This window comes from Sorex araneus, chromosome 8 (assembly GCF_027595985.1).
Source record: "Sorex araneus isolate mSorAra2 chromosome 8, mSorAra2.pri, whole genome shotgun sequence".
In the NCBI taxonomy this organism is placed as follows: Eukaryota; Metazoa; Chordata; class Mammalia; order Eulipotyphla; family Soricidae; genus Sorex; species Sorex araneus.
Window position 1 is genome coordinate 41,727,702 of NC_073309.1, and position 21,947 is coordinate 41,749,648.

A 21,947-nucleotide genomic window follows, 5' to 3' on the forward strand; every position below is an offset into this window, starting at 1 on the left:
GGAGGAAGGACCATAGCAGAGGGCCACTGGCTTCCTCTGCTAGCAGATGACCCGGTCAACCATTTGTTGATACCAGTCTCGGATGTTTTGACTTGATTTGGCCAATGAAATAGGTAGGAGCAGAAGTGACATGTCATTCCTGTCACTGCCAAAGAGGCCCCCACACAGTGCAGCTGTGCCTGTCTTTTTCCCTGAGATGTCAGGGAACCCCCAGGTAAAGGCTGCTCAGCCGGCTGGGAGCAAAGCTGGCCCGAGAAGGCCCCCTGATCCACCTGTGGTGGACATGCAGGTGGGAAAAGCGGCTCATAGCTGTGGCGTGGACTCCCAGGCCCAAGAAGGAGCCTCTCCATCAGCCCAGAGCCAGGAGCAATTGTCAAGGGGAAACCTCAACCGTTGGAGGAAGGAGAGACCAACTTGAGCATGAGATTCAACCTGGGGGTCTGCTGTTCTCTGGTCTTGGGGCCTGGTAAGGGAGCCCTGTTCTTGCTAAGGGACGGGCCGGAGCGCCTTCCACAGTGCCTGTTTATTGCCCGGAGTCAGCTAACCTCTTGCAAAGGTGCCTGGGTTTTCAGGAGCCCTGTGCCCCATGGGTGGTGTCCTCACGGCATTGTCCCAGGGGCCTGTAGGGCATCCCAGGCTGTGTCCTTCCTCACACCTGCAGTGGCAGGTGGTGGGTTCTGATTCTCCTTCCTGATTCGGGTCAGCTCCCTCATCCCCCGCCCACTCTCCAGCCAGAAGCATGACTGGCTGCCAGCTGTGCCCAGGAAGCCCCAAGCCAGAATTGCAGTGCACTGAGGGAGGCAGACACGGGCTGCCATTTCTGGGTTCCGTGCACATGAGCTAACAAGGTGTCTTCATTGCCCAGACCCCACCTCAGATGGGGGTTGAGATTCCTCCCAGCTGCCTCTCCCACTGCCACGTGCTTCTCCTCGGCTCCCATCCACCCTGTTGTCATCCTGTGCACTGTCCCCAGCTGCTTTCCTTGCCCCTAGCGTCTGACTCTCCGTCAACGTTCCCCTCATGCCAGCAGTCATGCCTGGCAGGCTCAGGCCGCTGCCGAACTGTCTGAGGCAGACAAACCATGGTGGGCCGTGGAGCCAGCCTGGAGCACAGGCAGGAGTCATGGGGACCCTGCCGGGGAATAGCCATGGGCCCGAGCCAGGTAGGCCATGGGACGAGCTGGGATCCTCCAGCCGCCAAACCTGCAGGGCCCCCCCAGGCTGAGCTGTGCTTCCAGACAGGGGAGAGTCAGGGCTGAGTCAGGTCCTGCATGCGGGAGGCCTGGGGTCCATCCCCAACACCGTGTGATCCCACAGGACAGAGCAGGGAGAGAGCCACCAGGCTGCTGGGGGTGACCCAGATGCAGCACCCAGGTCAGAAAGGTGGTTCAGCAGGTAAAACAGTGTCCCCCCAGGTTCCGTCCCTAGCACCCCAGAGGGTTCCCCTCTTCCCACCAGGAGTGATCAAGAGCGCAGAGCCAGAAGGAAGCCCTGAGCACCTCCAGGTACAGGCCCCCTAACAAAAAGTAGCACAAGAAAAATGGAACCAAGCAAAAAGGCCACCCGAGCTGTAATAGCGGCAGGGTCTGGGGGTAGGTGCTGTTATTCCCGGGTAGGTACAGGCTGAGACAGCCATAGTTCTGGTATCGGTACTCGCCGGGATCTGGAGTCGGGCTGCCTGACCCTCATCGTGGGGCTCCGCATCATGGAACTTGGGGTGATTTTGGAAGGACAAGCCTGACGAGGCAGCGGGGATGGGACCAGCATGCATCAGTCCCTGCATCCCAAGGGCTGTGGGTGTCACCCAGTGCCACAGGGAGGCAGGGACCCCGTGCATCTGTCGTTCCAGCCCAGATGCTTGGGGCTCATGCTCAGTCCCCAGGACTATGTGGCTGCAACACATCACCTGGCCCGGGCACCAGACTCTCAGGCTGGCACAGCCAGCCCCCTTGAGCACCAGTGGAAGGTCTGTCTTCCCCCCTCCCAAAAAAAAAAAAAGCAGGAACATCTGTGTGTTTCCAAAATGGGAACAAAATGGACCGGGGTTTTCTTGACCCAGCTGGAAATAAACTACCGGCAGCAAAGCCCATCTGTCAGGGTGCCCGGGCACACTGGGGTCACGAACATCGCCTCATGCAAATGATCTGTCCTCTACCGGGCTGAGCCAGTGCACAACTGAGCTGCCACATGCTGGCAGTGCCCTTAGCTAGCCCGGGCACCCCAGTCCGGGGTGCAGAGTGAGGAGCCATGCCCTGGCAGATGCCATAAGCACCCACCTCCCCTACTCACAGACTAACCTGGCCTCCCTCATTGAGGTTTTGCTACTAATGTTCCTGCAACACATTAACTGACTAGAAGCACATGAAAATGGCCTCGTCTATGCAGAACCAGAGGTGGGCAGCAAGGAGGGGGGCATTTGGAGCCTTTAAGTCATGGGGATACATCAGCAGCTCATGTTCTCATGCGCTAGTGAAGGGGGGTGGGGGAATTAGAGAAATAAGCGTATGTATTTGTGAGCACTAGGGAGAAAAGTACAGGACCAGAGAGAATACTGCAGGGAGGGCATTTGCCTTGCGCAGAACTGGCCGGGTTCGATCCCCAGTACCCCATATGGTTCCCTGAGTCCCACCAGGAGTAATTTCTGAGCACAGAGCCAGGAGAAACCCCTGAACATTGCCAGATGTGGTGCCCCCCAACAAAGGGGGAAAAAAAATGTTGGGAGGTAGGGAGGTGGCAAGCGTGGAGTTGCCTGTCCCCTCCTCTGAAACTCCTTTTGGAGGTTCTTCCGGGCGTGTTGTTGCTGCTGGGGTTTTCATTGTTGGGGGATGCAGGGATGGGGTTTGTTTTGAGCAGACTTAGTGCCTGGAGGACGCCGCCAGCTCTGTGCTTGGGATCAGGTGGTGCCAGGGGTAGAACTCAGGGCTCCCGCCAACAAAGCCTATGACCCCACCCTTTAAGATCCCCCCTCCCGTCTTCCCTTGTTTTTCCAATTGGAAGGCTCTGTGCACAGTTCCAAATTGAAGGCTTCTCTTGAGAAATCGGATGAACTGGCCTTCCCGTTCCAGTGTGGTGGAGCTCGTCTACCTCTCTGGAGGCACCTTCAGTTCCACGCCCACCTCCCCTCGGCCCTGCTCTTCGCAGGCCCACCAGAACCGTGCCCAAAACCCTTTACCCCACCTGAGGGGCTTTTCCCGTGTGCCCCCTGCAGGAATGCCTTATGGGGACCCCTGGGGATGGGGCCCAGGAGAGGAGCCATCTTGCTCCTCACCTCAGGTGCACTTCCCCAATCTGCTTCATGCCTCCTTCGAGCTCGCTCCATTCCCCCGGACACAAGTTAGGAAAAGTTCCTGCATGCGTGTGGGAGAAAACTCTGCTCACGCACATGTGCCGTATATGCGCTCCCATACACATGCATGTACACTTGCGTACACACATCTACAGTACACTTGGGCATGTGCACCCTCCCCCAAAAAAAGTCCCAAACAGTAGTTGTCCTGCGTCAACTCCCAGGGGAGGAAAAGTTCTTGGTCCCAACCCAGCCTGCCACTGCCCTGATCAGAGCCATTCCAGTGGCAGGAGGAAGGGGCACAGCAGCTGAGGCAGCCAGCGGAGTATGCCCTGGACCACGCCCCACTCTCATCCCTTTCTCCCCAGCAAAGGGTTTCATCCTCCAAGAGTAGAAGGTAGTGGCGGAGGGAGACAATCCCGTGAACCGCATGTCTTCCCGGGGCCCGCACCTAGCAGGTCCCAGACAAAATCCAGAGAGCAGGGCGGGTTCTGCCCACATAGGGCAGTCGGGAAAGGCTGCTGGCCTGGTAGAGAGTCAGGGCAGGACCCTCCAGATGTCTGAATGGGGGTTGGGGTGTCAGGGGAACAGAGATGAAGGCACAGAATCGTAGTTGGGGTAGAAGACATCAGGGAGACCCACACGAGAGCCAGGGCCCACGGGGATGGCAGGGGGGCGGCAGGCATGGCAGAAGGAATGCTGATTTTGTTCGGGCGCAGCAGGAAGTCACTGGGGAGACCTTAGCAAAGAAGAGGCAGGAGCAGACGAGTTTGTGACATGTCTTGGTCACGCCACTTTCTAGAGGGTTCCTCCCCACGCCCATCGACGCCCTCCCCCTCACCCCCAACACACACACTCCTCAGGCCAGTGGCTGAGCGGCCTCAGTGCACAGAAGCCACAGGGCTGGGGTGGAGGATGTTTCGCAGCAGTGCAGGTCCTGAACGTAAGGGGTGAGCGCCAGCGTGTTATTGCTGCGGGGGTTTTCATTGTTGGGGGCCAGCGAGCCCGCTCCTGCCACAGGAGCATGAAGGTAAAGCTAGGGGTGCAGGCCTTGAGAGACACGGGGAGAAACTGAGGCAGGGCATGTGCCAAAGCAGAGTCTGGGTCTTGTTTGGATCCAGAACCAACCCTGAGAGACAGACGCCTGTGGGAGCCTGGTCTCGAAAGCCGTGTCCCCACCTGGTTGGGTGTGGTAACAGGTCACAGTGATATTTTTCCCAAAGACTTTGTCAGCTTTATCAAACAGAAAGTGTTCATAAGCAAATCACCCTACTATCCAGGATTTCCTCCGAAATACTCTGTCCCCAAAGCAAACAAGAAACAGGTGGGGCAGAAATGGCAGGTAGTTCCTGGGTGTCAGAGCTGAGCCCCCGGCGGGGACTCCTTGCTGCATCCGAGAATGTTTGGAAAGTTCCACACTGAACGACTCCTGACGCTGGTGGAGCCGTCCTGGTGCAAGGGTTCGTCCTCCCCAGGGCTCGGCCGCCTCCCTTCTCACCTCTGCTCTTTCTCTGTTCGCAGCATGGCCGGGGAGACGCCTCAGCAGCCGACCAGCCCGCGCCCGCCGCACGCCACGGCCTGCTGAGCCCCTTGGCACGGAGCTGCCGGGACAGCGCCCACCTCCTGAGCGTGTCCAGCTCGGCTGCCCACAGCGATGGTGGAGAGCTGGCCGCCACAGGCTCACGACCTTCCCGACAGGCTTCAGGGCCCGCTTCCTTCCTCCTGGGACTGGTGGCCCTCAACAATGGCTGAGGGCCAGGGGACCCCATAAAGCCCCTCTACACTCTCTGGGGGCCAGCAGCACTCCTGTGCCCGTGGACGATGACCACCTATCGGCCCCTTCCCAATGATGGCGTGGACCTGGCCACCAGCTGTGGCGCCCGGTCCGAGGGCCTCCCAGGAGACTACACTCCCATGGGCTTCTGGGTCCAGAACGGGGGCCTGGCCCAGCCGCTGGGTGAGAGCCCGGCCCCCGCCCCCACGCGCCCCAGTCCCACCACCCCCGCGGTGCCCAAGATGGGTGTGCGTGCCAGAGTGGCCGACTGGCCGCCCAAGAGGGAGGCCCTGAGAGAGCAGAGCAACCCCAGCCCCTCCCAGGACACAGATGGCACAAAGGCCACCGCAGCAGCCCCCCCGCTGCGGAGCATGCAGAACGGACAGCCCCCCACCAGCAGCTCGGCAGCCTCGGGGTGCCGAGCCTTCCACCGGCTCTCCAGGAGGAGGTCCAAGGACGTGGAATTCCAGGATGGGTGGCCGCGGTCCCCGGGCAGGGCCTTCCTCCCGCTGCGCCACCGCAGCAGCAGCGAGATCACCCTCAGCGAGTGCGACGTGGAGGACGCAGGGGAGCCCCAGCGGGGGCCCCGGCACCCCGGGGCGCTACCCCTCTTCCGGGAGTACGGCAGCACATCCTCCATCGACGTGCAGGCCGTGCCCGAGCAGAGCTTCTTTGACATCCTCAATGAGTTCCGCAGCGAGCAGCCGGTGCCCCGGGGCTCCCAGACCCTCAGCCACCTCCTGCAGGCCGACCCGGGGGCCCCCCTTGCAGGAACACCCCGCCCCGGGCAGCCCACCCAGGACCACCTCCTCCCACTGCAGCCCCTGAAGGAGAAGGAGAAGGCCCGCCGGAAGGCGGCACGGGGCCCGGGCAGCGGGGACACCGTGGACTCCTCCATCTTCCGCAAGCTGAGGAGCAGCAAGGGCGAGGGGGAGGCAGGCCGGGTGCCGGGGGAGCCCGAGGACGGCCGCAGCCCCCCCGAGACTGGCCGGCCCTGGGTGTGCCAGAAGAGCTTCGCCCACTTTGACGTGCAGAGCATGCTCTTCGACCTGCACGCCGCCGCCGCTGCCAACCGGGGCTGCCCCGCACCTCGCCGCAATACCACCACGGGGGCCTCGGCCGCCTCAGCCACCGCCTCGCTCACTGCTGGGGCGCGGGCCCATGGCCTGGGGGGCCTGGACCCCACCTTCCCCAGCACTGAGGACCTCAACTGCAAGGAGAGCCTGGAGCAGGACCTGGGCGACGACAACAGCAATGAGCTGTTACTCAGTTGCCCGCACTTCCGCAACGAGATCGGGGGCGAGCGCGAGCGCAACGTCAGCTTCTCCCGGGCCTCGGCGGGCTCCCCCGGAGGACCTGGGCCCGAGGGGCGCCCGCCCGAGCCCGCCCTCAGCGCCTATCGCACCAACGCCAGCATCTCGGTGCTCGAGGTGCCCAAGGAGCAGCAGCGGACACAGAGCCGCCCGAGGCAGTACAGCATCGAGCACGTGGACCTGGGCGCCCGCTACTACCAGGACTACTTCGTGGGCAAAGGTGAGGGCACCCGCCAAACCCCTGCTCCATCTCACGGGCTATGCTGGGGCTGCGGGGAGACAGGGTGTCCAGCGTCCACCTTCACGATGGATCAACGCCGTAGATAGGGGCTGGTGCCATGAACAGGTGCCCGTGTGCCAGGCATTTCCTGGCCCAGCTCAAGAGAAAGCTGTTGTCTTGCTAGCATGTAAGTGTTTTAGGGGGCCCGCCAGAGAGCCGGGTGTAACAGGTGAACTCGGTAAGTGTTGAGCTGGTGGAGGTGGGGGGAGGCCGTATTCCTGGAATACGGGCCCAGGAAGGAGATGGGAGCAGTGACTAAGGGTGCCAGACAGCTGACAGCACTGTTTCCCCTCCGGGAACAGGAGGTACAGACTGGGCATGAGCCAGGAATGGGGCAGAGGCCGCTGTTTCCAGAGCCCTCCTGCAGGGATCACTGCTGTGGCCTGGGCAGTGTTGTACTGGAGAGCGGTGGGTTTCATCCATCCCTAGGGTCACCGGTGCTGCCAAGGCAGTCCCAGAAGGCCATGCAGCGTCTGTGTGGAGACCCCAAAGGCAGCTACAGCGGAGGCAGGAAGATGCGCATTGCATGTGTGAGGGTCAGGCTAGGGCTCCATTCCTCAGCCCCAGCCTGTGCGTGTCCAGGAGACACCAGCCCAAGCTTGCCGGCCTCCCTGGGTCTTCAGGGTTCTTCGGAATTCTGGTTTTCCCAATGTGGTCTTCTAGTTTTTATGTATGTGGATAAACTTGAGGAGGCGGGAACGCAGGGACAGCATAGGGCCCCATACTACCTGCGCGCCGTGTGCCTCATCTGACGAACTTCGTGAGCCATCCCTGCCCCACTCACCGCAAGTTTTAGATGCTGCCAGGTGTATCAGTTCAGAATTGCTCACAACCAGTAACTTAACCTACGCCACTACACACTCACCCTGCTTTGACGTTTACTGTTCTCATAAAGAAGTCCAGCCTGGGGCCAGGGACATGGTTCAGTGGTAGAGCCTTGCAAATAGAGAGCCTGGCTGGATCCCCCACACCACCAGAAAACAATTTAAAGCAGAAACAAGAGTTCCAGCCTGATTCTGACCTCCTAGGGCTAGGCTGGCTCCTCATCAGCATCCGTAGAAAGCCCGCCACAGTGCGTGGCCTCGACCCTCAGTCTCCAGGCAAAGAAAAAGGAGACAGGAGAAGGGCCGAAAAGCTCGCCCTCCTGCCACGTCAGCTCCTTTAAAGAAAGACCCTCCCAAGAAGCCCCATACAACCGCCTGTTTCTTGACAATTGCTCTGCAAGACAGGCCTAGAAATGGCGACCATCCATGGACATAACCCCGCTCTTCCTCCAACCCCTACCTCACCCCCCAAAATTGAGGGTTTTCTTTAAAGGGAAGATGAAAAGGGGCCAGAGCCATGCAGTGCAGCAGGTAGGGCGCTTGCCTTGTACACAGCCAACCCGGTTTTGATCCCAGCTTCCCATAGGGCCCCCGAAGAGCCCACGGGAGGAGCCACGAGCCAGGAGTAACCCCTCAGTGTCACCGGATGTGACCCCAAAGCTTAAAAAAAAAAAAAAAGCACTGTTCGTGACCTGCCAGTCTCCTGTGGCACGCGGGTTCCATTCCAGTGCGACAGGAAGTCCAGCGGCCCGTGTGTCCGACTGACTCATTTGGGCTCTCGGACTAGGGCCTTGGAGACAGCTCAGGGGGCAAAAAAAAGAAAAGAAAAAGAAGAGTAGACATTGGAGGCCAGCAAGTATTCCATAGCTACTGGATGTTTTGATTTTTGTAGACATAGCGTCCTCCTCATGTAAGACTAATGTCCTAGGTCATCACACAGGACTCGGCCAGTGGGAACAAGAAAGGGAGTGGGGGGACATCTGTTCCATGGCATTGGCCATAGGCTGCCTGTGCCCCCCTGGATTCAGGAGCAGAGGTGGTGGTGGCCCCTCAGCCGCCCCCACAAACCAGCTGCCAATCAGAACCTGAAAGGGGTAGCAGAAGACGCCCCTGCCAGTTGCCAACCAAGGGCAGCCTCTTTGGCTCTAGTAAAGAGATTCCAAGCTAAAAACACTTGCAAGAAAAACAGAAAAGGCATTTCATGTCTTTTTTTTTTTTTTTTAATAGCTACAAACCTGCGTGCACCTGGCACCTGGCGTCAGGTGTGTAAACAGCAGCTGATAAGGCAGCTTGTGGGAAAGTGGGTGGACCCACCGTCACAGGAGGCGTGCTGGGGCCTCTTTGAAGGGGAGAGATTGAGTCGGTGGTGGAGGACTTAAACCAGCCCGGCGTGATCTGGCTTCATGTTTACTCCACAGAGCAGGAACACATTCTTTTCCATTGGCAGAAAGTCACCTGCAGTCTCGTGAGGAGCCAAGGTCACACGTTTTGACACTTGGTTCTTCGTTGGGCCTAAGAGAACATTTTCCCCCCTTTGGGTTTTTTGGTTTGTTTGTTTTCAGGTTATTCCCAGTGGCTGTGGTGCTCGGGGCTTAGGGGACCCAATGCAGTGCCAGGGATTGAACCAGGGTCGGCCACGTGCAAGGCGCAAGCGCCTTGCCCCCTCCTCATACTCGCTCTTCTGTTCCTTGTGATAGGACCTTTTAAAAGTAAAGATTTCCTCATAGCTCTGGAAGCTCCTAGATGTCTGAGCATGCCTGCTCTGTGCGAGGTACTACATGTACATAGAGGAGAAAAATTAAAATGGGGGCAGGGAGGTAGCTCAGAGGCTGAAGCACAGGGTTCTCAAGCAGACGCCCCAGGCTTGGTCCCCAGTACTTAACCTGTATCACCAGAAGCAGCCCTCCAGGTCACTGGAGCACTGCTGGGGGCTGGCGGGCAAAACAGGGGAAAGCGCTTGTGACAGCTTTGAGGCCAAGCTGTTCCCAGAGAAGAGTGTTTGGTCCCTGGGCAGCCAGGAGGTGGCCTGGCTGTCACGATCATGGGGTATGGGGTCAGCCTTTGACGCCTCTGTACGTAAGACAGGGCTACCCTGTAAAGGTCAATGCACGCAGAGAGGAATCACGGGCCCGGTGAACTGCATCTGGACACACTCCAGGCAGAGACACAGGTTCCACGTGGGGAAGAGCAGCACCTGTCTTAGAGAAAAGGGGGAGAGGGCTTTTGTGCAGGGGGCCAGGCAGATGTAACCCCTAACTCTCTGCAGGAGCATCTGTGCCATATTTCTTTGTCTTCTAAAGGGCCAGACAGGCATTGGGGTCTCCTGGGCCTTTGGCAGCTACTGACAATACAATGTGGCAGTGTAAATCAGGGTCCCTTTTCTGTGACATCCCTTGCCCTGGCACTGCAGGCACCAGCACCTGGCACTTACCATGTGTCCACTGCAGCAGGCGCTCCACACTGCACCTCCAGCCCTTCCGCCTGCCCTGACTGCCAGGCAGGCAGGTCTGCTTTCCTGGTAAGAGGGTGTCGCTCGGCCCCATCCAGGGAGACTCTAGTGTCAGCCCCTCAGCGCCCTCTGAGCAGGACCCTAATGACTCACAGGACACAGCTGAGCCGCTGCATGCATCTTTCGTAAGCCTGGGGTAGTTGCCATGAGTCTAGGTTTGCTGCGTGGCACTCCTGTGCCAAGCACTTAGCGTCTCCATGTCACCAGCCCATCGGGTCTGTGAGTATGAGTCACCTCAGGGTTCCCGTCTCCCACGATGGTGCCGAGGTTCAGGAAAGTCTGTTGGCACAGCGAGGTGGGTCCCTCTGTTCCATGTGGCCCTGAAACGGGCATAAGCTGTGCATGTCTGGGCTGGCACCGAGGCCCGCTGACTCGACCCCCCCCACTCTTCCCTCAGAGCATGCCAACTACTTTGGCGTGGATGAGAAGCTGGGACCGGTGGCTGTGAGCATCAAGCGGGAAAAGCTGGAGGACCACAAGGACCACGGGCCTCAGTACCAGTACAGGATCATCTTCCGGACCCGTGAGGTACGTCCTCGGTCTGTTGTAACTTCCACCTAAGGATCAGTCGCTTCCTCTGCGGCACGTCCCCTGCTAATGTCTCTTCCTGGTCACCTCGGGAGTGCGCTTCTGTTAGTCTCCCCAAGAGAACACGCCAACGCAGAAACAGAATGACCCGCTTGAGATCAGTCAGTAAGTGGCCAGCGAGGGCCAGAGTCCAGTATGATGACAGCAGGGGCACAAGATTCTTTGGGCCTGACTCAGTGCTCAGGAGTCTTTTCCTGCAGGCTTGGGGAGCCATGCAGTGGTGGGGATTGCTCCCCGGGGCTCCTGCATGCACAGTGCGTGGGTCCCCCTTCCTTGCCCTGCCCCATTGAGCTGTCCCCCCAAGCCCGCAGGAGCCAAGGTTCACACGTTTGTAAGAGATTGGCTCTGACTAACACAGAAACAAAAGGGGAGATGGGGGGACGCTCAGAGTCCCAAAGTACTCCACAGAATGAGAAGAAGCAAAGGCAGCAAGCCGCTGGCAGGGCGGGAGCTCACGATCGTATCCACGGGCACAGCTCAGATCACTTAGCTCTGAGCAGCAAAGCCTGTTGTCCGGGTTCAGCCAGAGGAATTCCCCCCCAAGTTCTGCTGAGAGCAAGTGACAGTGCTATGGGAGGCAGCCTGTTCCAGGTCGCCAGCTGTCTCAAGCCAGAGCAAGGACCCCTGCTCCATGGCGCTGCACTCAGGGGTCAGGCGAGCAGTGGGCTCAGCTGCGCCCCAGGACTCCCTCCTTATGTCTCTTCCCACTGTTAGGGTCTCCCCACCCTCCTCCCACCTTCGGCCACCACCAAGTTCTCTCCGTGTCAGGAGACAGTAACTCCTCACTGCCCACACGAGCTTAGTTTCGTCTCGTCCCCAAGGAGGAGACACGGTGCTGCAGACCCTCTGAAAGGTCTCTGGCGGGCTCTGCACCAAGCCCCAGCCCTGGTCAAGTCACCTCCACCTGGGTGGAAAAGGGACTGGCTGCTTCTAGAAACAGCTCCACCTGAGGGTCCAGGACAGGGCACTGACAGGGGTTCCATCAGAGCGAGGAGGGGACCAGGTATGTCCCCAGCCAAGATTGGAGAGATGCTGGGGCCACAGGATAGTGGTTAGGGCACTTGCCCTACATGCGGCCAACCCAGCTCCAATCCCTGACATTCCAGAGGGTCCGTGAGTACTACCAGGAGAGATCCGTGAGTTCAGGACTGTAAGCCCTGAGCATCGCTGGGTGTGGCCCATAAAAACCAAAAGGAATAACAAGAAAACTTACAGCGATAATGAAGATTTTCCACCAAGACACCCCCCAGCCAGGTCTTCCTCAGTCCCCGCCTGGCCCCGTCCCCTTGGGACCTGGCCCAGGCCAGGCAAGGACACCCACTGCCCGGGACTGTGGGATTTCGGCCAGCCGGGCTCCTCCACCCTGGCAGAGGCTGCCCTGAGGACTCTCTTCGCAGGCCATGGGTGGCCGCCAGCCCCTGCTCCCTCATCTTTCTGGCTTGTGAGCTGGAGGGCAGAATGCCAAGTGACAGTCCAGCCTGCGTCAGCCAGGGCACTGGCCACCCCAAGAAGCAGGTGACAGCAGTCAGGGCTGATGCAGTTTCCAGGATCACTGTTCCATTGCAGGGCTCACACTGCTGGGCTCCTGAACTCGGCTTTTGGGGTTAGGGGGTCTCCCATACCCCCAGGGGCCACAGAGATACTTGGGCCCTGCGGTGCCGCTGGTGGCCTGGGCTACCTCAGGGGTGCTTGCGAGCCTCCAGACTCACACCCGGCCTACTCAGGGGACTGTGCAGTGCGGGATCAGACGGGGGCTGGCCGCATGCAAGGCATACACCTTAATCCTGGACTTGGCACAGCCCTGCTCTCTGCACCCAACGTCTGCCACTCACTCTCGTCCTGGTGCTTCTGGGTGGCAGCTGTGTCATCCTCACTTGCAGAGACTCAGGGGCTTGTGCCTCCCAGACCAGCTCCTCTGTCTTGCTCAGACCGCACGTCAGACCTGCCGGCGGCTCCCAGACTCACCTCAGTGCCAGAATCTTTGTGCTGTTTAAGGAAAACAGGACAGGTGGGACGAGTGTTGAGAATCCCAGACTGCCGCCCGGCACCTACCGCTGGGTGTGGGGATGGCGGCTGGGGGTGTCCTGTTGGCTGCGGGTCCTCGTCTGTGAGTTGGGAACCAGTTAGGGACCACCTTGGTGCTGCCGTGCCCTGCCCACTTCCAGCCCCCGCGGCCCTGGCCCAGACTCGCAGAAATGCTTTCGGGGGTGTCAGGGCAGGGCCGGGGGTAGGCAGGCAGTTGACACCATCTCCCACCCAAGGCCCCTCCTACCACAGTGGCCTCCATAGCCCGAGCAGTAGCCCAGCAGGGGCATATGCACCCTGACGCCTTCCTCCATGTCTCAGCTCCTGGGGACAGTCTCGACAGACGCTCCGTGAGGACCCAGGCTGCTGGGTGGGGCGAGCGCCCCTCACAACTCCAGCCTGCTTGGGAGGTTGAACCCTCCGTCTGGGAGCAGGCAGCGCCACCACTGAGGATCACATGACCTCAGCAGCCAGCTGCTTCTCCTGGCACCCCTGTGTCCTCCTCTGTAACTGGTGCTGGGGCAGCCACAGGGCCAGGAGTGACAAACAGCAACTCTGCTGTCCGGGATGGAGGGCCCCACTGGGAAGCATGGTTCTGCCCTCTCCTGTCCCCCATGCACATGTCTCAGGCTCCTGGAAACCAGGGCATGGGGCCAGAGCAAGAGGCCAGGCTGTTCTGCAAGGCAGCCGGCTGCCCCGGCCCAGATGGCCGCCCCCGGCCGCCCAGCAGGCACGGAGAGTGGGCCCACAGCTCTCGGCAGATGGGGTGTGAGCGTTGGCGGCCGCGCTCCCTGCGGGCCAGGAGCAAGCAGACTTGGAGCTGGGCTTTGGCACCAGACGCCTGCCCGTCAGCCCCTAGTCGCACCCTGTGCCCAGAAAGGGTGCTCCCCATCAGGGCTGGTACAGCCTCACCCGGGACGCGGGGTCCCATTAGTTCCCCTTCAGCCCAGCAAACGTACTTTTTTGAGAGACCTTAGTTACTGCTAGGGTTAGAGGTTTGGACTTTTATCTTTTTTTTTTCTTTTTAGTTTAATTAAGGGGCTAGAGTAATAACACAGTGGGTAGGGTGTTTGCCTTGCATGCGGCCGACCCGGGTTTGATTCCTTTGTCCCTCTCGGAGAGCCTGGCAAGCTACCTATGGCATATTCGATATGCCAGAAACAGTAACAAGTCTCACATGGAGATGTTACTGGTGCCCGCTCAAGCAAATCGATGAGCAACAGGATGACAGTAATACAGTGATACAGTTTAATTAAGGAGATAGCTCCTCGTTGATTTTGAACAATGCATAAGCATGCAAAGTTAAAAACAGAGTCTCATTAAGGGAGAAAAAGGAAGATTTAAAGTGTATCTATTGATACCACATTTTTGTTCATCACACACGTGTGTATTTATGTGTGTGTGTATAAGTAATCTGCTCACAGGGTAGAAAACAAACTATAGAGTACTATTTAGGGTTAACAAACAATTTCTTTAAAAGTTCTTAATTATACATGTGCTTTAAACATAAACATCTGGGCCAGGGAGAGCTCAGCAAGCCAAACACATGCTTTTCGTGCAGGGGGCCTAGTTCCATCTCCAGCACCACGTGGGCATGTCCTTCTGCCCATAACAGAGAGGGGGTGGGGGAAGAGGAGAGAGAGAGAGAGAGAGAGAGAGAGAGAGAGAGAGAGAGAGAGAGAGAGAGAGAGAGCGCACAGTGCCTAGAGTAGCCATTGCCCAGCTCTTGGCTGAGCAAACACACACGAAGGAAGTAACTTGCCCAGGGCACCCACTTGGGAAGGAATAGAACCAGGATTTGAAGGAATAGAACCAGGATTTGAATTCTGAGTGACTGGTCCCCCCGGGACTTTCCAAGGACAGTGATTGGGTTCCCTGATCCTGAGCAGCCCGGCTGCCCTCAGGGAGATCGTGCCTGCTGTCCTGGGACCAGATGGCACAGGCCCTTCGGGGGAACCCAGAGTGTGGATTTGATCATTTGATCGTAGAAGCAGTTAGCGGGCTCTGAGCCAGGGAGAGGCCTGACCCAACGCAGGTGGCCGTGAGAACGGCCCAGGAAGGAGCCAGGAGACCTGGCGGTGGCTTTGATCTCAGCCTTAGAAGGACCTGCTCATGGACGGGCAGGTGGAGAATATAGGTGGGCACTTGATGCAGTTCGCCCATGCCCCCATTGTCCCCAGCAAGGAAGGAAACACTGGGAGCGTCCCATCTGGGCCCTTGGCCCAGTCATCGGAGCCAGACTGATTGCAGGCGCCTCTCCAGGGGGGGTGACTGGAGGAATCCTGCCCACACTGTCCCTAACCCCCAGCAGAGGGCGCTGTGGGGCAGTGTCAGCACAGTACAGACCTGTATCCCTGAGCACAGAGCCAGGAGCGAGCCCTGACCCCCAGCCCTCAGCCACGCCCTGAAAAAAGAGTACTTTTTACCCCAAAGTACTCTCCAAACCTAATACTCCTCCATTGCCTAGAATCGGCTGCAGGGAAAACTTGTAAGTGGCCTGCGTGGGCAGAAGATGCTCAAGACAGCCAGGTGCACACATGTGGGAATCCCAGCAGTGAGTGCACATGTCTGTGCACATACATGTATCCCTGTGTGCACATGTGCATGCATCCCTCTGTGGACCTGCTCAGGTCACCCAAATCAGAATCACATGTGATTTTGTCAAAAAGCCCAGTGGGAAGTCAATGTCCCTGGTCAAGTCCCAGGGTGGTGCTGGGTGGGGTCTGTCTCAGGCAGGCTGGGTGACCCAGCATGCTCATCTGAGTCACACACACACACACACACACACACACACACACACACACACGTGATTTTGTCAAAAAGCCCAGTGGGAAGTCAGTGTCCCTGGTCAAGTCCCAGGGTAGTGCTGGGTGGGATCTGTCACAGGCAGGCTGGGTGACCCAGCATGCTCGTCTGAGTCTCACACACACACACACACACACACACACACACACACACCCCATCTTCATTATCCTCCTTCCTCCTGGACAAGAGGTGAAGGGTCGGGTCGGACTCACACACACACACAAATACACACACACACCTGCTGCCTTCATTATCCTCCTTCCTCCTGGACAAGAGGTGAAGGGTAAGAGGCAAAGGGTTGGACTGAGTGTCACACACACACACACACACACACACACACACACACACACACACGCTGCCTTCATTATCCTCCTTCCTCCTGGACAAGAGGTGAAGAGTCGGACTGAGTGTCTCTCTCTCTCTCTCTCTTTCTCTCTCTCTCTCTCACACACACACACACACACACACACACACACACTGCCTTTATTATCCTCCTTCCGCCTGGAAAAGAGGTGAAGGGTCAGACTGTCACACACACACACACACACACACACACACACACACACACACACACTGCTGCCTTCATTATCCTCCTTCCTCCTGGACAAGAGGTAAAGGGTCGGACTGTTTCTCACACACACACACACACACACACACACACACACACACACACACACACACACATGCTGCCCTCATTTTCCTCTTGGACAGGAGGTAAAAGGCCTTGAGGCAGGGACTTAGTTCGCTGCGCTTAGGAGACCTTTTGGTTGAACAGACCAAGGCTCGCTTGCTCACTCTGTTGTCTCCATAGTCCTTTGGGGTTATACTGTCACTAATGCACTTCACCTGAGTAGAAGTGAATCAGAGATCGGAAGTCACTTGGCCAAGGTTACACAGCCAGTTTCAGCTCCGGTTCCCCTCACCCCCCACCCCTGGGGTTTTCGGACCCTGGGGCTTCTGTGAGAAAGCCCCAGAGGCTGTACTCCCTTTCTGGACCCTGAGAGCCTCTCCTCTCTGGTTCTGTCCCCTGAGCAGCTCATCACCCTGCGGGGTTCCATCCTGGAGGATGCCACGCCCACAGCCACCAAGCATGGGACGGGACGGGGGCTCCCCCTGAAGGACGCACTGGAGTATGTCATCCCCGAGCTCAACATCCACTGTCTGCGTTTGGCGCTCAACACCCCCAAGGTGACGGAGCAACTGCTGAAGCTCGACGAGCAAGGGGTGAGCTGGGCAAGGGCCGGGGGGCCACTCCTGCTCCCTCTGTCTGGAGCTTTTGGTCCTTCTCCAGAGGACAGACAGGTGTGAGGGGAAATAGTTGGAGGAGAGAGAGAGAATGTGATGGGGTGGGGGGAGGAGAGAGAGAAAGAGAGAAAGTGTATGTGTGTGTGTGTGTGTGTGTGTGTGTGTGTGTGTGTGTGTGTGTGTGTGTCTGGGGATGAAGCAGCCCGCATGCATGTGCATGTGTGTCTGCCCCATGGTCCTCACACACACCCTGGTTTCTCATAGGCTATAGTCCCCTGCAGCCCCTATAGCCAACTCTAAGTGCCCAAGAGCCTCTTAACAGGCCCCCACTGGGGGCAAGTGTTTGCCCAGTCATTGTGTTCTGGAACCAGCATTGTTTTGTTGCTGACCCCCATTCCTTACACACCAAGAGTGTTCCCAGCCCCACTGGAACTCCCCTTTCCAGAACCTTGGCCAGTTCCAGTCTGCCTGCTCTGGGGGGCCGGCCAGGCAGCAGTTTCTCTCTCTCCCAAGAGTGGGAAAAGAACTAGAAAAGAGCAACAAGTCCCTGTCCTCCCCTTTGTGGCGCCCCAGCCCTTCCTCTCCCTGGTGACCACCCCAACTAAGGCCCTTCCCTCTGTCCCCTCTGACCCTCTGACCCGCCTCTGCAGCTCTGCCGGAAGCACAAAGTGGGCGTCCTTTACTGCAAGGCGGGCCAGAGCTCCGAGGAGGAGATGTACAACAACGAGGAGGCCGGGCCCGCCTTCGAGGAGTTCCTCTCGCTCATCGGAGACAAGGTCTGCCTGAAGGGCTTCACCAAGTACGCCGCCCAGCTGGACGTCAAGAGTAAGTACCGGGGTCAGAGGTAGTACAGCAGGTAGAGTCTCACATGCAGCCGACCCGGGTTCAGACCCCAGCATCCCGTATGGTCCCCTGAGCATTGCCGGATGTGACTCAAAAAGCCAAAAAAATATAGTAAGTACCAACAGGGCCGCCTCCATGGGCTGGCACCTCTGCAGCCCTGCCAGTGTGTCAGATACACCAAGGGGCACCAAGTGGCCACAGAGAGGGCACACAGAGCGTGACATGTGGGGAACAGTGGGGGCCAGGCCCTGGAGGACTATGGACACAGACTCTGTCCCACACTCGCACCCCAGACCCTCGACCACAGCTCCGGGATGTTCTTGGCCTGGAGAAGCTTAACTGAGGGTCTCTGAGGAGCAGGCCCTGAGAGCTTTTTGCATGACGAATTTGAGCTGCACCCCAGGAGCTAAGGTAATGATTTAGAGGGCTGGAGCGCAGGCAAGAGGCACACTGAGACTTCAGGCCTCACACCTGGAACCACAAAGTACCCCAGAGCACTACCAGGTGCAAACTGGGAGCACCCAGCCTAGAGGAGCCCTGAGCACAGCCTAAAACCAGAGAGGCAGGGGTTGGGGGGCAGGGTGGGGGTTGATTCCTGACACCCCTTAGGGTCCCCCAAGCCCACCAGAAATGATCCCTGAGTTACAGAACCAGGAATAAGCCCAGAGCACAGTCAAATGTGACCCAAAAACCAAGCCCCTCCCCGCCCAATGAAAGGATTTGGAATAAGCCCAAGTGATAGAACACATGCGGGCCCAGGGCCCCCTGAGCGCCGTTGGAGGAGATCAGAATTGAGCGAGTCACCGTCACTGGCACACCTGCTCTGTTTTGTGTGTGTTGGGGGTGGGGGTTCTTATCTAGAAAAACGAAAAAACAAAGCAGCAACGGGCTCCTTGTTGAGGAGTGACAGGCTAGGGCTGAGGTAATAGCACAGCGGGGAGGGTGTTTGCCTTGCCTGGTTTCAGTCCTCAGTACCACAGGTGGTCTCCTGAGCCTGCCAGGAGTGATTACTGAGCCTGGAGCCAGGAGTAAACCCTGAGCACTGCGGGGTGTGGCTCACAAAACAAAATGACAGGAGTGACAGGCTCCTGCAGGAGAGGCTGGAAGTCTCCCGGGAAAGACTTTCAGTGTAGGGTGTTAGCCAGCAGTGCTCAGGGGACCGGGCAGTGCCAGGGGCCGGAGCAGGCATCCCACATGCACAGCCAGTGCTCAGTCCTTGGCGCCATCTCCCTGCTCCGTGATGAGTCCAGTGGGAGGTGCCACATCTCCACACAGCACCTCTGCAGGTGTCCACAGGCTTTATGTGCTGTGTAGGCTTGAATGGTTCCACGGGGCGAGGGGAGGTGGGCTTTGAGCCTGGCGTTACTTGCAGTGTGATCTCTGGGTTCATGTGTGCATGTGGCAGGCACTGCCTGGCGGGAAGGGGCAGTTCAGCCTGACCTGAGTGTCTGTGGAGACCCTGGCCTGGTGCCAGGGCTGGGCCAGGCTCCTCACAAACACAACCTATGGTCTGAGAGGGGAAGAGATGGAATAAAACCAGCGATGGAGGTGCAGGGAGCACATTTGTAGCCAAAGGAACAGCATGTGCAAAGGCCCTGAAATCTAAAGGGAGTAACGGGAAGAAGTAAGGGACCCCACCATGCAGGATTTGAGTATGGGGTCTCTTTCCTCTGAGGAAGGTGAGCACTTGGTGGCACTGAGCTCTTATAAGGACACGGTCTGGGACCAGGCGACTTAAATTCCAGACACCTCTGAGTCATGCCGCCCCCCCCATCCCTGCCTGTTTCCCCCTTAGAAAAGCAGGCCCAGTGACTGGATGTGCCAGTGGAGCAAAAAGGCCAGAGCCCAGATCTGCTGCCAGGGGTACCCCCCTCGTAGATGTGACTTGGCTTGAGTGAGCGTCACGCTCGGCAGCTGTTCAGGAGGTGGAGCTGGCAGTGGGCCTGCCTCTGTCCCGTCAGGGTCCGCCATCCTTGTCTCCGGGGTGGCACCAACACGGGAAGATCCTTGAACCCACATCCCCAGGCCCACATGCTTGCGGGGGAGGAAGCGCAGTGCCACCTGTGGAGTTTGTTTCCCACTGCGGTGTCTGCCAAAGCGCTGGCGCCCGCCTGGCCGCCGCCAGGGCCGCTCGTATCCTCGCCCGCTGCAGGTCCGTCAGACGCCGGCTCCCACCCAGCGGGTGGGAGCAGAACATAATGTTTCCCTTCCTCTACACTCATTTCCCTTTAAAGAGTGGAGTTAAGTGAAAACATCAAGTTGAAAACTCGCACAGATGGTACGTGGGACATGGCGCCCGCCCAGAGGTTTTGGGGACCGCCGCGCTAACTGGTGTTTCTGTTTCAGCCGACTCCACAGGGACCCACTCCCTCTACACCACGTACCAAGACTACGAGATCATGTTCCACGTCTCCACCCTGCTCCCTTACACCCCCAACAACAGGCAGCAGGTCAGTGTGGGCCCAGGGCCGGCCCCCCAGGAGTTCCCATTGAGATCCAGCTGGCCCCCTGTGGCTGCTGCCCGCTGCCTGCCCGCCCTCTCCACACCTGCTACCCACCCAGGCAGTAGATGGTCACTTCGGGTGCTGCAGGCAGGCCAGCTGTTGGGGGTGGGGAGACAGGCAGTGATTTTTGTCTGTTCCTGCACCACCCAGTTCCCCCAGGGTCTCGGGAGTCACCAGAGGTCCTGCGAGGAAGAAGAGCGAATCAGAAATGCAAACCTCGGGAGACTCAGGAGTGGGGGGGTGAGGACGGGCAGTGATGGGGCTTGACTCTAGGCTGGCTTCACGCAGCCGTGCCTGGGGGCTCATGCTCACGTCCCAGCCATTTGTCTGTCACCCACGTGCTTTTCCCAGTAGTGGCCTTATCAGAGGGCTTAGAAGCAGTGGCAGAGGCAGAGCCTCAGGGGGACAAACTGTTCCCTCTAGAAACACTTCCAGGCTGGATCTCATGAGACCCTTTGCTGGTCCCTGACCTGGGTCCCACCCCAGAGAGGACGTGGGGTGAGGGGGAGATAGTAAGGAGATTGCTGGGTGGGGGTCCAGGAGGGACCCCCTGGGCCAACCTGTGACACTTTACTCTCCCTGCTCATGTCTCCCTGTCACCAGCTCCTGAGGAAGAGACACATAGGGAACGACATTGTGACCATCATCTTCCAGGAGCCGGGGGCGCTGCCTTTCACCCCCAAGAATATCCGCTCCCACTTTCAGCACGTCTTCATCATCGTGCGAGCACACAACCCCTGCACAGAGAATGTCTGCTACAGGTGCGCACCCTCCCCACCCCTCGCGAGACCTCAGGCAATCCGGGCTCCATCCCTCCCCCAAGAGAGAGTGGCCAGAAAAAAAAAAGTGGCTCCCCCAACACGCACACACATAACTCCCGCTGGCTCCCCCAGACAACCGTTTGGTGGGGTTCTGCCCCAAGACACACACACACACACACACACACGCACACACACACACACACACACACACGCACGCACGCGTGCCTGTTCCCCCATATAACCACTTGGTGAAGTTCTGCTCCAAAACATACATACACACCGGCTCCCCCAGCCAACTGCTTGGTGGGGTTCTGCCCGACACACGCGCACACACCACACAACACACACACACACACACACACACACACACACACACACACACACACACACACACACACACACACACACACACACACACACACACACACACACACACACACACACACACACACACACACACACACCCCTCTCCCCCCACCCCAGCCAACTATTTGATGGGGTTCTGCCCGAGAGAGAGACACACACACACAGAGGCTTCCCCAGCCAACAGCTTGGTGGGGTTCTGCCCAAGAGAGAGACACACACCTCACCTCTGTGCATGGCTCACACACACACACACACACACACACAGCCCCTGTGATGGCTTTGTTTATGGGCTGCAGATCCCAGCTGTGCCTCCGCCAAGAGGGGAGCCTTTTCCTTTCCTTTCCCAGGACCAGGGCTCTGCGATTGGCCAGCCTGGGGCCCATGAACATTCCAGAGCAAAACTGCCAGCCCCGCTCCGGCAGTGGTGCCTGGACTGCATGGCACAGAGGGAAGCAGAAGGCGAAAGGATGGAGGCAGAGTGGGCAGGGACCCCCTCCCCTGGGAGGCAGAGCTGAGGCATTGAGTCAGCCACAGAACAGACAACTGGCGCAGGCCCAGACCCTTCAGCTCTCACCCGCCCCGGTCGTGGCCCCAAGACCCCGTGGAGGGTGAGCACCTGTGAGCCAGGGTGCAGTGAGGCTTGTGCCATGAGCCCAGGTGGCACAGCTCCTCGGAGCAGTGGGCTGGCAAGTGTTAACTTCCTGTTTCCTGAAAAATGGGTTGGAATTCGGGAGATGACTGCAGAGACTCTGCCTCCCGCCCGAGCCCTCAGCGCCCCGTTGCCAGCCCCTCGGCAGCTTCCGGCAGGTCCTCCTGTCTGCCTTT

The 21,947-nt window shown here is 58.6% G+C and overlaps 1 protein-coding gene and 1 non-coding gene across 4 annotated transcripts in view; both read left to right on the forward strand.

Moving 5' to 3' along the window:
* The window catches only part of SIPA1L3 (signal induced proliferation associated 1 like 3), a 186,719-nt gene that overhangs the window by 114,737 nt on the left and 50,035 nt on the right, over positions 1–21,947 (forward strand). For all 3 annotated transcript variants that reach the window (XM_055145449.1, XM_055145450.1, XM_055145448.1), the window contains 6 exons: positions 4,807–6,592; positions 10,383–10,513; positions 16,439–16,627; positions 17,299–17,473; positions 19,838–19,941; positions 20,599–20,756. In XM_055145449.1, coding sequence (XP_055001424.1) covers positions 5,107–6,592; positions 10,383–10,513; positions 16,439–16,627; positions 17,299–17,473; positions 19,838–19,941; positions 20,599–20,756 — 2,243 coding nt within the window. In that variant the 5' untranslated portion in view covers positions 4,807–5,106. The remainder of the gene's footprint in view (positions 1–4,806; positions 6,593–10,382; positions 10,514–16,438; positions 16,628–17,298; positions 17,474–19,837; positions 19,942–20,598; positions 20,757–21,947) is intronic.
* Positions 8,153–8,279, forward strand: LOC129406900 (small nucleolar RNA SNORA54). The gene has a single exon (XR_008631321.1). It is a non-coding gene; the product is annotated as a small nucleolar RNA SNORA54 (small nucleolar RNA).